Genomic DNA, 16,374 nt, shown 5'->3' with positions numbered 1-16,374 from the left:
GACTGGATGATACTCTGTTTGGTCATCATCGTCATCATCAATCTCAATTGTGGAATCCCGGACAAATTCCACAATTTCCCCATCGGACAGAATACTACCCGCAAGCGCACACATGATCAATAAACGATCCAACTTTGAGACTATAATTTAAGTAGATTTTATATTTTGGGACCACACTTCACACTATGATGTAGGCAAGTTTCCAACTAGTAAAATTCGACTTTGGGACAGAAATTTACTTGAAAATAAGAAGAATAAAATGGGACCTCTGAATTTATACGACTTGTCCGTTAATCCGACTATATCCGATCCGACTTATGCAAGGTTTACTGTACATTTGTTGCTTGCGCATTCATTCCTCCCCATGCATCAGTCGTCAGCTTTTAAAGATAGACCACCCTCCTAGTTGCTGAGCTGCTGACCCAGTTGTATCTTCAGTAGTGGCAACTCTGATCTAGTTTTTCATATCAATATTTCAACAAGTTGCAGCCCCTTACTCAGGATACACTATTAATGTGCTTGAAAATTCACAACAAACACAGTTACATTAAAGGGCACCATAGTAACGACATATCAACCAATGATCATTACATTTGTTTATTTTTTGTAGGGATCGACGAAATAGACATCTCAAGTATTTTGAACAAAACTTTTTTGACACTGCAGGATCAGTTTGGTAACCACCTACATTACACGCGTTTGGTGAATGGTTATCGGCGCTTTGATCCATCTCGGGGGATAGAATACATGGTTGATGTAGAAATGTATGACTCCCAGAAAAAGTGTTCCATCATTCATCATGCCAATCTCATCCGTCCACTAAACCACGTTGAGCTTGTACCAATACAGTACGTTACGGAGACGACGCATGTTACTGTCATCATTGCAGTAAGCTTGGCCGTGAAGGATCAGCTGTATCACTTTCTTACGACGTATTTATTCGAGTTTTGTAAAACTGGAACCAATGTAGATTTGATGATGGTTTTTGAAAGACCTGAAATTTTACAGACATATAGGTTCATCATCGATGCATATGACAACTGCTTGAAATGGGTGCTACTAGACGAAGTGTCTGGCCCATTTTCTGTCATCCGAGGAGTGATTGCCAAAAAAGCAATGATTGACTCCATCATGTTTCTGGGCTCAGTTACTATGCATATGAATTTACAATTCGTGAACCGTGTTCGTATCAATACAATTCGTGGGCAACAGGTGTTTTTTCCAATCGGTTTTTGGCAGTATGATCCGAGATTCACTGGCAACAATAGTACTAACTTTGATGTGCACAAAGACAACGGATATTTCAATACGCATTCGGCGGAACATGCTAGTTTTTACGCAAGTGATTTCCTTGCTGCGGATAATAAATCACACAATGGTAGAAATGAAGGGTCATCATCGACTATAATGGATATGTTTGTGCAATTCAGTGACGTTCACATTTTGCATGGAATCGATCCTGACCTTCGACTTGCATACAAGCCATTCAATTGTACCGGTGAACATATGGCAAATTGTCATGTGCAACATGCTAAGATGTTTGGTGATAAGAGGCACCTTGCTACGTATTTTTTGAAACAATCCGGAAAACTATAATGATACAATATGCAATAATTGAGAATGTACAAATATGATTTTCTTGGTAATAAACAAGACTTGTCACCTAGGTGCGGTTTGATATAAATGTCATTGAATAAGTATTTTTACAGTAACCGGGGCAGTAACGGATCAGCTGTATCACCTTCTTACTACCATACACACAGTGGACCCAATATCAAGTGGCATTGGTAATATCTTTGTAATTCTTACAATCAGAATGTAGCAAATCACCAATGGTGTGCTACCTTTTATAAGCTGCGTTCACAATAGGATTTTAGTATGGTACTAAGCGTTCACACTTGGCATTTATTTGCGGATTATCCACTTCCGTTGTGAAATACGTGGCTCATTAAAGAGCAAATGCCATCAAAAAAGAATATTGTGTACAAGTCATTTTCAAATGTGATGTATTCACAACTATCAAATATGCTACTGGTTTGAATTCTAGTTCAGCCACTACTCAGAAATATCACTTTGAAATCAGCAATTTCAGCACGTGCTAACTGTTATTGTTTATGTCAGCAGGTGTGTGTTTCTGACGTCATCTCTGACAAACACTCGAGGCTTCCAGTCAACAGGTCATACACACTTGTGATCACAACAAACTTACCGTGTCCGGAGAAAATTGAAATTTAATGCTGTTTACCCCAACGTAGGCAGAAAAGGTGATGTGCTATAGATAGATAACAAAACCGAGCAGCGTTCTGGTCTGTAATATTCGTCGATCGTCGTAAATTCATGTGAGAAACTTTTCCATCAGTATCACGTATAAAATCAAATATAGTAATAACGTGGAACTCCTCAAAATCTTAGAACTCGATGAGCTGCCTTCAAGCCTTGATGATGTTAGGACCAAATACATCTCCATCGCTAAAGAAATACACCCCGATAAGTTCAACAGATCTGATGCCACCACCTCGTTCCAGAAACTGAACTCTGCGTACACCCAACTGAGAGACCATATACTCCAGCAGGGCCAGAAATCTGAGAGGAGATCCAGTAGCAGAACTTCGTGAACTCATTTGATGATGAACTAGGTTACCGTAAGGTTGCGATAAGTGAGAAACCACAGTCAGTGGTAATAGACCTATGCAAAGAAAAAGCGAAGTCTATCCTCGAGGTACTCCGTGCTAGCTATGGTAATCCGATAGCCCGCGGAGATCACGGTCTTCAGTTTTCTGGAATGTATACTGACAGCCAGAACAACAAATTGGGTACCATTCACACAACTTTGTATAGAGGGTCAACGAAAAAGACTCCCAAGCTGAATATCCAAGGGAACTCGTTCCGGGTGAGAGACACCTTCCCGAAAATGTTGGAAAAACTGAATAAACCTAAACAGAGTCAGTTAGACCCCCAGTCGCCTCAGACACAAACAATGGACACAAACAATTTCCTCAAAAGTCTAGTTGCACCGTTTGCCAAAACCCAGATAACAGACAATTGGTTCAATGCTCTTTGTGTGAAAGTTGGATGCATAATCTATGTACTGGCCTCCAGAAACAAGACATGGCCCGGATATCGTTCGACATACATGAGATCTACATCTGCCCGCTATGTAACCTGTCTAACCTGTAGAGCCGTCGGAGCACTTTTCAGGGGCGGATCCAGGGTGCCTTCCATGCCTTCCGGAAGGCAGTCAAAAAATCCCGAGTGCCCCTCTTAAAGGAACGCATTTTTTATTTTTAAGTGATAGTAAAAAAATCTACTATAGCAAAGTAGCATATAGATTATAATCGTGATTCGAAGTGAACCTTTTCCGATGAGTTTTCGTGTGGGGGGGGGGGGCACTAGAGATAACGATCTGTAACCCCAGGCCGGCACATTACAACCCGCATGAACTGAGAGTCGTTATCAAAACTTCCGATGCCGATGTCGGCAGTTTTCCGTTGCCGATGTCCGCAGTTACGGTAATAGTTAATGCATCGCGCCCTGTGTGGAGAATCATTCACAACATGAAAAATGCCATCGGCAGCACGGAGAAAGCGTGACCGAGAAAAATTACTAAAAGATGATGCAAAGCGCTGCAAAACCTTATTTACGTTGTTCAGGTTAGAACTTTAACATTTGTTTGACAACACTGTTTATGATTTATGAGCTGTCTCTAGGTCAAACAGCCGTAAACAGAGGCAATTTATAGGCCTCAAGGCTAGCGTAACAAATGTCAAAGTCAAAGAGTCAAACTCAAGAATCCACCCCCGGAGGCATCTTAAAAGGTCTAGGGCTGCATGCATTCACAAAGATAATATATGCACATACATAGCTCTTGTTAGGGGCAAGTTCAGTATAAAAAGGGCACTTTCCAGCTAAAAGGCAACATTAATCCTGGGGGCAGCCTGGGCCTGGCGTAGTAAAGTCAGAAAAGGGCACATTTAAATGAATATTTATGCAACTTGTTTTTCTATTTTTCAGTGGTCGTTCAGCAGAACCAGTTAATCACTCTAATGCTGCCACTGGTGACCATCCGCATGATATCGTCGAAACAACTGCGACATCCCGTTCTGACATCACAGAGAGTGCTGAAGCCGGTGACCATCCACATGATATCGTCGAAACAACCACGACATCCAGTTCTGACATCATGGACAGGGAATCAATTACACCACCATCTAATGCAGTGATGATTGAAACTCCAGTAATTGTACCAACTGATAGTGTACCGGTACCCCAGATTTCATCGAATGATCATCATCAAATCATGTCTGCCTATGAGAATCGTGACACAAATAATAATAATATGATGGGTACGTTTGTATGCGATAATTTTCTTATTTAATTCTCTGCATGTGTCAACAGGGGGATCCATTATCTATTCTGAAGAAACATTTGGAGAAATTTTTGGCAAGATTGCGGCGTATCCCCTTAATCTGCCCCTGGATTAAGTTATAACTTTTATAGGCCAATGAATGGTTGCCAAATATTGCGTGTTATGGAGCTTTCCAGGAATATTTGTAAGTTCTGTTTTGCTTGTTTGAATGTGTGCATGTACAGAATTTGACTTTATCTGTGGTTTTGTTTTCAGATATTGGATTGTTAGTTGGCAAAACAAGGACAATGAAAGATGCTGAAAAGTACAATGCTTTATGTAACTTGTGGGTGCCGACAGAAAAGTATAAATTTCCCAAAACGGACATATATGGCTTAAAAAACCGATCATTTAATGCTGATTGGCTCAAACAATTCCATTGGTTTGCATATTCCGAGGAACTATCAGGTGCTTTCTGTCGACCATGTGTTTTCTTTGGTCGCACATTAGAAAAAACACGATGCCAAGTTAGAACGTTTAGTTTCGACTCCCTTTATTGACTGGACATGCGCAAGTTCTAGATTTACATCCCATAGGGATAACTCTAAAGTACATCATGATGCAGTTTGCTGTGAGAAAATGTTTCTCAGTGTAATGGAATCCCAAACCCTTGGGAGTCAACAATTTAACGAGTACAACAAATCAAAAACGAATTGCTGAAAATCGCAAAATTCTGAAATCCATTTTGAAAACTGTCATATTTCTTGGGAATCAAAATATCCCATTGCGTGGACACCGTGATGACTCGAAACATCTGGATTTAGAAAGTAATTCTGGTAATTTCCAAAAGTTATTGGAGTTTCGATGCGATGCTGGTGATGCAACACTGACGGAACATTTTAAAAAGTGTTCAAAAACAAGTACATATCGTTCTAAAACCATTCAGAATGAACTGATTGACTGTTTGAAAGAATGGATTCAAAAAACAATTATAGATGACATAAAAATGAACCGTTACTTCTCAATTTTAGCTGATGAGGCATCGGATTGCAGCAACATAGAACAGATGCCTCTCATTCTGAGATATGTTGATTCGAATGGTGAAGTTCACGAATCTTTCCTGCAGTTTATTTGGTGTGATTCTGGTACATCAGGGGAAGAAATAGCCCGACTATTGATAGAAACAGTTGAAGGCCTTGGCCTTGACATGAAAGATTGTAGGGGACAATGTTTTGACGGGGCTGGAAATATGTCTGGTGTATGTAAGGGTGCGTCAACTCGCATTAAAACACAGTATCGCAAAGTGAAATATGTACACTGTGCATCTCATCGTCTTAATCTCTGCGTCACGAAAACTGCATCAGTTGCACAGGTGAAAAACATGATGGACACTTTGGGGGAGTTGTCGAGATTTTTTTCAAATTCCCCAAAACGACAAGGTGCACTCTCTGAAAAGATCAAGGTACTGTGCCCTGAAAGTAAGCGCTCAAAGCTGTTGGACCTTTGTCAAACTAGATGGGTCCAACGCCTAGATGTAATGGAGGTGTTTTCGGATATAGTGGTGGCTGTCGTTGAAACCCTGGATTTGATAAGTATGAATGCAGAAAAGCATTGGAATCCAGATTCTGTGGTAAAAGCAAATGGGCTCTACCATGCGATTACCAATTTTCCGTTCATTGCCGCTTATATCTTGACACGTGAATGTCTGAGTGTGACGACTAGTCTGACCGTTAAGTTGTAGTACGCGAACCAGGATTCCAATCGTGCATATTTGTGCTTAAAAGCTGTCCGTGATACTATCGAGAAATATCGATCAAATCTCGACTCCTACGACCTATTATGGTTTCAACAGGCTACCGCTTTAGCCAGTTTGCTTGAAGTTGACGTTCAAAAACCCCGAACATGTGGTCGTCAGACTCAGCGAAGCAACATCCCAGCTGAGTCAGTAGAACAGTACTTCAAACGTGCTATTGCTATACCAATACTGGATCATTTGTATTCCGAGATAAATGATCGTTTTTTCAGTGGTCAGGAAACTATTCTTTCTGCATTCTCCGTGTTGCCAGCAACGGTTTTAGCTAACAAAGAATGGGCGAAGCCATTCAAAGAATTCTGTATGGAGTACATTGATGACCTGCCATCACCTAGTTCTTTGAATGTTGAACTGCATCTTTGGGAATCTTACTGGAAAAAGACAGCTGAAAGCAAGAAAGAAGTTCCAAAACATCTTACGCAACTCCTACCCATTGTAGATGCTGATTTGTTTCCTAATATCAGGGCAGCATTAGTGTTACTGGGGACTATGCCCGTTACATCATGTGAGTGTGAACGCTCTGTCTCACTTCTGAGACGTCTCAAAACTTATTTGCGAAGCACCATGAATCAAAGCCGCATGAATGGCTTAGCTCTCCTTTCAGTCTATAGTTCCCTGAAAATTGACATTCAGGCAGTGATTGATATATTTGCCCGTCAGCATCCTAGAAAGATGGTGCTGCTAGATATAATAAACTAGAACTGGTATTCATGACGTGATTGAGTTTTGTGTTCAGCAGATATTGTTGTTTGCCTTTGTGACTGGTTTACTGCTGTCAGGACAAAATATGTATTAATGGGAATTTTTTAGTGAATTTATTCTTATTGCTTGTGGTTTTGTGTACATTATAAACCGTTAAATATCAGAAATTACAAGTTTTAATAGCTGTTTGTGGTAAAATGTTTTGAAATATATGGTTGATTATGTCAGATTATGAAAAGTATTATTTGGAATTTATTTGCTGGAATGATTTACTCAGCATTGTAATTCAGAGCTGAATCAATCAGTATTATTATATAGTATAATATAGTTCAGTATCAGTAAATTAAAGTTATTTTGATAAAAATAACATTGGATATTGATAACTTTATGAGATAAATGTTTATTTTGTAGTGTATATAGTAGTTTTATTTTCTTTCATAAATGCCTCATTAGCAATGTGTGAGATTCTGTCATTTTTAACTGTAAAATAATTGTAAATATTGTTTAATTTGCTGCTGTATCAATGGAAAATGTCTCATTTGCAATGTGTGAGCTAACTGAAGAATAGTGGAAATATGGTGCAATTTGTTGGTATCTGGGTATGTCTCATTTGAAATTTATGAGAGTCTGTGTGTTTTAACTGAAAAATATAAAGTTCAAATATGTATTTAAGCAATAAATCGGTATTGAAAATAGTATTTTATGGATACATTGTACATTATATAACATGATCCTAGTGCAATGTACTCATATAATAATATAATTGAGATAATTATCTCAAAATGCTATATTAAATAAGGAAATATTTAAATTGCCATTTTCATAAATGTTGTTTCCAGTATGTATTACAAATATTCACTTTATGCAATCTTGTAATATTATGTAAGTTGTAACCATACCATAAAAATGCTGAAAATGAAACTGAAAATAAATATATATAAATCTTGAACATATGTCTTTTTGCATTTTGGATTTTTGGTTGGAGACTTTGCTTACATCAGTGTTTAAGGCTTTATTTTGGATTGTGAGGATTGAGAAAAATATGTCCTAGATGCTGGGAAAATGCATCTGAGGACTTGAAAATTAAAAATTTTCTTGGGGGAGACCCCACAAACCCCCACCGGCGAGGGGGGTTACCCCGCGCTCCCCCTTTGGGTGCCCTCATTTCTTTTAGAAGGCAGTCAAAATATGCCCCTGGATCCGCCCCTGCTTTTTTGCTCAACCAAAAAATTTGTTATGCTTTTTCAAAAGCTCGATGTACCACGTAGCAGCTCGTCGTTATCTGTACTAGGTGGTTGCTCACGAGTTCTCGTGCTTCTGTGAATGAGACCGTGAAATGGCCCAAAAATGCATCTCTGGTGATTGAATTTTCAAAATTTTTCTGGGGAGGGCCCACACCCCCCATTCGGGAATAAGCCTCACCACTGAGAAATCCCTTCCGACGGCTCTGAACCTGGTTCAAAAAGCCGATGACGCCCAAACTTCCGAACCTACCGATATGAAGTCATTTAGAGATGGCAGCACGTCTATCGATATCGGCGACTTCTCTGCTAATGCTGCTTGCTAGACTGACTACAGCTCTACAATAACAGATGGTGCCGAGAATCTGGATATATGGTATAAGTCACTGCAAGCTTCCATAGTCACCTTAACTCAACAAGTGAACCAATGCGTCCAGATTCCTCTAAAATCTACCTAAAAACTAAAATCCATACATACTAAAATTGATGACGCGATCATACGATTCGACCGTATCTCTGAACTGACAATGCCGCTACCGAACTTGGAAAAGGGCGTCACCGCCTGAAAAAAGTTGCCGACAGGAACGCCTGCAGGATAAAAGACATTCTACAGAAATCTAATGATGACAATGATTTGAGAAACGAGTTGAAAGACCTGTTGGAAAGGGTCTCGCGTGAAAAATCGAACACAGAGAACTTGAATGAGTTGCGCAGTCCGGATGCTCATTCTAACCGTAATTCACTGACTACCGATAGTCCCAGGGATGAAAGCGTATACGACTGTCCGGAAACTAGTGCTCGTCATGCGACATTCAAAGTCGTTCATAATCGAAGTCGACGAACATCTCACCATGGCGACAAACGTAGCCGCAGCACCCGTAGTCGTCGTGAGCGTAGACGAGTAGTTATCATAGGTGATTCTTATACGAATTAATCCTGACCGCTTTGTTAACGATTCGTGTGACGTCGAAAAACTAACAGCGTACACAGTAAATGAAGCATCTAGTGATGTCAGGGATATCAGTCAAAATCCGTCATGTCCTTCATATAGGGACCAATGATATCCGTAAAACAAATAGTGCCGATAAGTGTGTGGACCGTTATATTGATCTTGTCAACGAAATCAAAAACAAATTTCCGGAGACTAAATTAGTGACATCGCTAGTGCCGAATAGATTGGATCATAACAGATACGACATACAGTCACGTATATTCAATGCGACTATTGAAAGCCATGCGGAATTCGACAAAAGCACTTTCGTATGCCGCCACGAGAACCTCAACAATCGTCAACACTTTTACCGAGATCCGGTGCATATTAACCGGTACTCGAAAAACGCCTAATGAAATACACCGAATCGGAAAACGCATAACGCCTAATTCCTAGAAAATGACCTAATTTCGTAATTGCACCATCTACTGAGACTCACAATCCAACTCATCAACGGAAAAGTTTGAAAATACATGTGTTTTACGCTTCACGAAACGAGACTACTACTCTAATAAACTTCATTATAGGATGATGATAGAATGTCCGCCGTGCAAGCAATTATTACATAACGCCATAGAAGTGTAAACTGAAACAGTTTACACTTCTATGATAACGCGAAAACAAACGCCGCGGTTATAAACCGGCTTTCTTGAATTTTGAAACCGGAATGCATAACTATGGTACAACCTACGCTCGTAGGTACAACGCACACAAAGACTGATAAAATAGCCTTTCTCAAAATTATCCTCCAAAACTGTTCACAACCACGCTAATGTGAACCTACCGAACCAATGAGAGACTAAATAATGTCCAGCCCCTGAACTTCCTTGAACAAAAAATAATAAACTTTATGTTCCATATAAGAAATATGATGTCTTTTATAATCATAATACTCTGTCTTAATATGAAATGATAACACAGATAAGCCTGTGTAACCAAAGACAGTAGAAACGAAGATGGAATGGGCGGCGCTCCACGCACTCCGACGTGAACTATGTAGCGTTGCGTACATAGTTCACGTAGGGATTTAGGTCAATTTCTTGGATGTTACTATGAATTAGGCGTTATGCGTTTTCCGATTCGGTGTTTTTCATTAGGCGTTTTTCGAATACCGGCATATTAACGGTAGAGATGGTATAAAACGTTTTGCGAACAATCTTGCAAGCTCAGTGCGACGAGCTTTAGACCTTTTCACTCGTAGACGGGAGTTTGGTTAGACCGCGATAACTTCCCGAGTCCGCGAACATGTTAAACATAGGTGCGTGGAACATCCAAGGACTGTGTAACCAGTACACTAAAAAGTTAAATGACGGTTATTTTTTAAAACAGATAGAAAATTATGACATTGTTTGTCTCACCGAAACTCACACTGATGAAGAATCGTTTCCACAAATCTCGGATTATTTTAGTTTGAATTGTTTGAATAATGTGAAAGTAATTGAAAGGCCTTCGTCTGAAATAATTTGGTTAAAATATACCCCTACCACATGTCATGATAACCTTTATCTATTGCCGCATGTTACATGAGCCCAATTAATTCTACAGTTGGTTCGAAGAATTCAGACGATAACTTGAGTCACTTGAATTAGGGTGCACCAAATACTCAAGTCTTGGAAATATCCTATTACATGTATTAGGGGATTTTAATGCTCGGACTGGACTCATAAATGAATGTATTAACGTTAATTTAAATGACAATGAATACATACCAGTATTGAGCGGATTAGAGATACCAGTCATTGAAATACCCATAAGGTGGAGCAAAGATAAAACGATTAACAAAATGGGCAAGAATTTAGTTGAAATGTGTATGTCCAATAATCTATGTTTTCTAAATGGCCGGTACCCCGGTGACCACTTGGGTGGATATACCTGTCACCAATGGAATGGAAGAAGTGTTGTAGATCTGGCTCTGATTCATGATGAAATCTTCCTTCTTATCAAGTACTTGCATGTCCATAGCCAACTTAGTGAGCTCTCAGATCATTGTGCCGGAGGATTGGGCCTGCAATACAAAACAGTTGTATCTCTGGAGGAAGCCTATAACCCACCAACTTATACAGATTTTTGCAACAGCCAGTTTGCTAAACTCAAAGACCCAGAAGAAGCAGACTCGTATTTATCAAACCCAGATATCATCATTGAATTAGATAACCTATGGAACAAAGATGTCTGGTCTTCAGACACTGCTGATATACACACTGTGAACAACACAGTTGATGAATTTGTGGCCATACTATATATAGATATCAAAATGCCCAAGAAAAAACACATGGAAAAGAGTACTAAGGTAAACTGCGAAAAATGTTGGTTTGATAAAGAATGCTCGTCACTAAGGAATGGTTTGCGTACCACAGGGAAAAAGTTGCATTGGCAAACAAATGGGGTCACCCGAGAGAAATATTCCATACTGAAAAGATGGTACCGCAAACTTCTTTAAGTAAAACGAGATGCATTTCGGCAATCCAAGCTCTAAATGCCTACCTCACTAAAAGGAAGACTATTGGAATAAAATATCTGTGATCCAGCAATATTTATTGACCATTTCAAGTCTATAAATTTAGCGAAGACAAACTCACTAAACAGAGCAGATCTAAGAGACTTACCAAATGATTTACCTACTTTTACTGAATTGGACATTCTTATCGCGGAAAGAGAAATCTCGGAAGCTCTATCAGCCCTGAAGAAAAACAAGTCACCAGGGCCTGATGGATTGACCAACGAAATTTTTAAAGTACTAACCCCTTTCAAAATTATTTAATTACGTTTATTCAAGCGGCTTCTATCCAGACTCATGGGCTGAAGGCCTGATTGCTCCTCTCTATAAAAAGGGCGATAAATCATTGCCCGATAATTATAGTACTTTAAACAGTTGTCTTGGTAAAGTGTTTTGTCATTTCCTGATTGTCAGATTAATAAAGCTAAAGTAGTTGATATCAAACAATTTGATTGTACCTCAGCAGATTAGTTTCATGCCTAAAAGTAGGACCTCAGATCATATGTTCACATTAAAGAGACTTGTCGATAAGAAACTATCCTCATCCAATAAACTCTTTACCTGTTTCATTGATTTCCGGAAAACATTTGACTCAGAGTCTGGCACCAAGGTCTGATATACAAATTGAAACAATTAGAATTAGGAGATCACTTCATTCGCATCATTGAACAATCGGAATATCACCAGTAGAGTAAAACTTAACAATTACCCAACATCCAGCAAATTCAGCTCAAATATTGGGGTACAACAAGGAAACACTCTTGGTTCAATGCTTATCAACATTTTATTAACGATATTATATCTATATTCGATGAGTCTTGTGACCCAGTTCCACTGGGCGACATACTGAATTACTTATTATATGCCAACGATCTTGTATTAGTGTCTAATTCTGAACATGGTCTTCAAAACTAAAACTGTCTTGACAAAATTGCAGGATACTGTCAAAAATGGGATTTAGAAATAACCATTTTTGTGACGACGTTAGTTTTTGCGACGACGTAAGTTATCAACTGATAAATTCCGAAAAGACACCACAAAATTCAAATAACAACCATCTGATTTGCACTAACTTGGTACACGTCTACAAAAATATTAATGATTTTTGGGCCAGCCGTAGGCTGAGCCTATTACTATACAAATGGAGCGAATTTAAATGACATGGTTTACAGAGCTAAGGCTCTTTGACTGCGCATACGAGCATTTATTCATACAGATCTTTCATTAAAGCATTATCCATTCTCCAAACCCTATGGAGCAAAAATTTGAAAAGGGCCTCGTTAAAATTTATATGAACTTTTTCGCGAAAATCTGAACGCAAGGATATCTGTTTTAAAAAGTCAAACAGAAAGCAAAACTCCTCTATGATTGGCTTAGCCGGAGTGATCAGCGGGTGTTCACGTGAACCAGCGGTATCGTCTACTGTTTTACTTCCGGGTTAACTTTAAAGATTTAGAATTGTATTTCAAGATCGATTTGGTTTTCGGGAGGAATATTTCTATTTGCGCTACAGAAAATATCATTGACAAGTATGCAAAGTCCGAGAAAATTAGAATAGCTTTTTCTCATATCGGATGGATTACCTTGATATGGTTGTCAAGAATTCCTCATCTATCCCTGGAATATCAGACCATAGTATTGTTATGACTGGCCTTGACATCAAATCAACCTAAGTCAAGAAAGCGCCCAGGAAAGTTATACAATACTGGAGAGCAGACTGGGATAGCCCATGGACGTATAAACTAGAAGGACGACGCACCAGCCTAGATCAAAGGAATCCACTACATCTAGTTTATACGTCCATAATTATATCAACATTCCGACGTTATCTCGGTTATATGAATGGGCGACAAATTATGTTGTCAAACACCCAAGTCATATACATGTATTATACTCCACTGTGGAGTAAATGACCTCAAGCAATGCCAGGGGAACGAAGGCATATCGAGGGCTGCTTACAGTCTGGTTGATATTACCTCTAAAATGACAGAGTCTTATAACATTATTAAGGTTATTATTTCTGGATTGGTCCCTAGTCTTGATAAGGAATTAGATAATAAAGTGTATCGTTTCAACTGGTATGTGAATGATTACATTAGGGGAATGCTATCATACGTGAATTACTGTAACGATAATTTTATACGCAAAGGGCATTTGTCGAGAAAATCATTAGGAGATAACATTAATCCAGCCAGCGAGGTTTCAGCAATTCTAGCCTCTAACTTAATCAGTGCAATGTGTTATAATCGTCCGGGTATTAATCTTGTCAGTCTAAATTAACTAGCCGTGAGTTGTCCTTGAAAGCTGTGTGAAAACTTTTATTATGGACATTCGCTTTAGAGAAGTTCTTTTTGTTATCACATATGAAACTTTCTTGCTTTGGTACAAAATAACTTAAAAACGATGCTTAGTTTCTCTTCAGAACTTTCAAAACACTCAATGCAGTAATAAATCTCTTAGCCTATTGAATTTCATCAGAATCCATTGCTTATTTACTAAATTAGTTATTTATTTGTTGTTGGAACATTTCGTTTCGGAAGATCCACACATGCCCTTTTACGTTTATTCGTGCTTCACACACGTGCCTGACACATATTCGTTGCTATGTGTTTGGTATTGATCTGCGCATGTATACGAAAAGCGCGCCTCGCGTGTGGCCTAGTTTTCTTTGAAACTGCAAATGACTCAACTGCCAGAGTTGGGCAGCACGGGCGGCCGTGAAAAGCAGTGAATTTTATAGGACGGTAAAATTGGAAAAGGGGGAAGTGAATCTTGGAAATTGTTCAATTTACGAAAATAAATTGTCTAACGTTAAACAAACTGCGTACATAGTGTATTGTTCCGCGGTCCCTTTCTCTACTGTCTTTTTCCTCTATCACAAACTCCGGTCCCTGGCGAGAAAGTCGACCACGAACACAGAAACCCGAAAACCAAGGAATAAAAGGAACTCCGGATTTAAATATAATAATACTCAACTTTTATTCTAACAATTTAAATTGAACTTTAGTCTCAACAATTTATGAAATTCCCTACCTTTTAATTTAGAATTTTTTTACAAATCCCGCACACAAGAAGATGCAGTTCTTCAGAATATTAACATCGCGAGGAGAGTATAACACTGATTCCTCCAAATGCGATGTTACTAAGTGATTCAAAATCTCAATAAAGACGTGGATAGAGACGACCCTCATTTGGACCAGAATGCTCGGTTGTTGACTGTCGGTGTGAGCTTCAACGTCAACAGCGACAATTTCAGGTTCAACTGATGACACTACGAGTTTTGCCGCTTCTCTCAGTTCCACACTCAACGAACGATAATTAGCCTAACGATTGCTTTACTAGATACCGATAACATCTGCCTCATTTCAAACAGACTTATCTTCAGAGGCACCGAGCATGATTTTGGTAAATTATAAACCGTCCCTTGTGAACAGGTCATTTGTTTTTCGTGCCAAGTTAAATTCAATCGAGCAACCCCACAAGTGACCTGTAAGGCGACTCTAGTAAGAGCTGGTGGCTCTAAATAACATTCAGATTTACATCCAGACAGCGTTAGTAAAGGTAAATCGAGACTATGTATTCCATTCTTAATTCGCAGCATCAATCTAACTGGATACTTACCAGGCGAGCATGCTGCAGGTAACCAATGCCTGCATCTATAAAATAAAGCACGTAACGACGGTCGAAAAACAATTATCAAAATTCCCACTACGATTAACAAAAACAGAACAACATCCACCCGAATATTTTCAGCCATGACCACTTCCTTGATAACTGAATTATTCCAACCTCCAGAACGTAAATCGTGAATAGAGGGGTGAACTGTGACCATGGCTTGAGCGGGCGGAAGAAATCCTGCTCCCAACACTGGTATTAACCCTTGAGATTTCAACAAAACAAATATCGACAGTAACATGCTACCTGCGGATAGACCTATTGCAAGCCAAGTCATCCAACCAGTGCCACCACCATTTGAAATAACTGGCTCCTGGTATACAAATAATGCATCGGCTTGGGAACGGTAAAGTTTTGACTCTTGACTGACAGTTTGGGCCAGTTTCTTAAAATCCATACTAAATTTAGTATCAACTGCCGCTACCTTTGACCAATTGTTGGTTTTAAATCCAAAACAGGCAGCGATGCGTATGGTGTACCCTGGAACATCGGCGCTCCAGTAACATTCGAAACTGCATTTTTCCCGAAGAAACTATGAAGGACGGGAAGGTTCACAGCGTGTGCAATAGTTACAGTGTCCTTTTTTATGCATTTATTAATTCGACCAGGGACATAAAACGTTGAACCCCGCAATGCACATGCACAACCAATTTTAATTAAGCAAAAACGACATGCTGGAATCGCTTGTGGTGACTTGCCGGGGCATGCGAGAGTCCAAAAGTCATCACTGCCTGATACGAGGAAAAAGCCGTCGCCCACATCAGCCGCTAGTTCGGCGAGGCCCCCGACCTCGTACCTTATGTGACATAGCGCTAACACCCGCGAGGGCCTGTCGAAGAAAAGACTACTTAGGCACGAATCAACGGTAATTTCGCGCATGGAGACGCGCTGCGGGCAAGTCATCACATCAGTACCATGACAAGTGGAAAAGATATCATGGCCCATTTCTGTATAATAGTTACCATCCCTGGTCGCGCCAAAATACGGGGGCGTCCCCACGATCATTGAAGTGTTATATGATGTGGCGTTTATTGGGACCGGCATAAGGACCACGGAATACACGGAATCGTCGACTACCAGCCACGGTATCGCAAACGTGTGGAACCACGC

The 16,374-nt window shown here is 39.6% G+C and overlaps 1 protein-coding gene and 1 long non-coding RNA gene across 2 annotated transcripts in view; both read left to right on the top strand.

Moving 5' to 3' along the window:
• LOC141912037 (chondroitin sulfate synthase 2-like) overlaps positions 1 to 1,690 on the top strand; it is a 43,898-nt gene extending 42,208 nt beyond the window's left edge. The window contains exon 7 of the mRNA XM_074803207.1: positions 611 to 1,690. Within this exon, the coding sequence (XP_074659308.1) occupies positions 611 to 1,596 (986 nt within the window). The 3' untranslated portion in view covers positions 1,597 to 1,690. The remainder of the gene's footprint in view (positions 1 to 610) is intronic.
• Positions 1,691 to 4,315: 2,625 nt separating this feature from the next.
• LOC141912181 (uncharacterized) lies at positions 4,316 to 5,923 on the top strand. Its single transcript, XR_012620132.1, has 3 exons — positions 4,316 to 4,343; positions 4,498 to 4,550; positions 4,622 to 5,923. It is a non-coding gene; the product is annotated as an uncharacterized LOC141912181 (long non-coding RNA).
• The last annotated feature ends 10,451 nt before the right edge of the window (positions 5,924 to 16,374 follow it).

Source organism: Tubulanus polymorphus, chromosome 10 (assembly GCF_964204645.1).
Source record: "Tubulanus polymorphus chromosome 10, tnTubPoly1.2, whole genome shotgun sequence".
NCBI classification, from domain to species: Eukaryota; Metazoa; Nemertea; class Palaeonemertea; order Tubulaniformes; family Tubulanidae; genus Tubulanus; species Tubulanus polymorphus.
The sequence above is the reverse complement of the archived record's forward strand: the minus strand, read 5'-3'. Positions and strand labels throughout refer to the sequence as shown.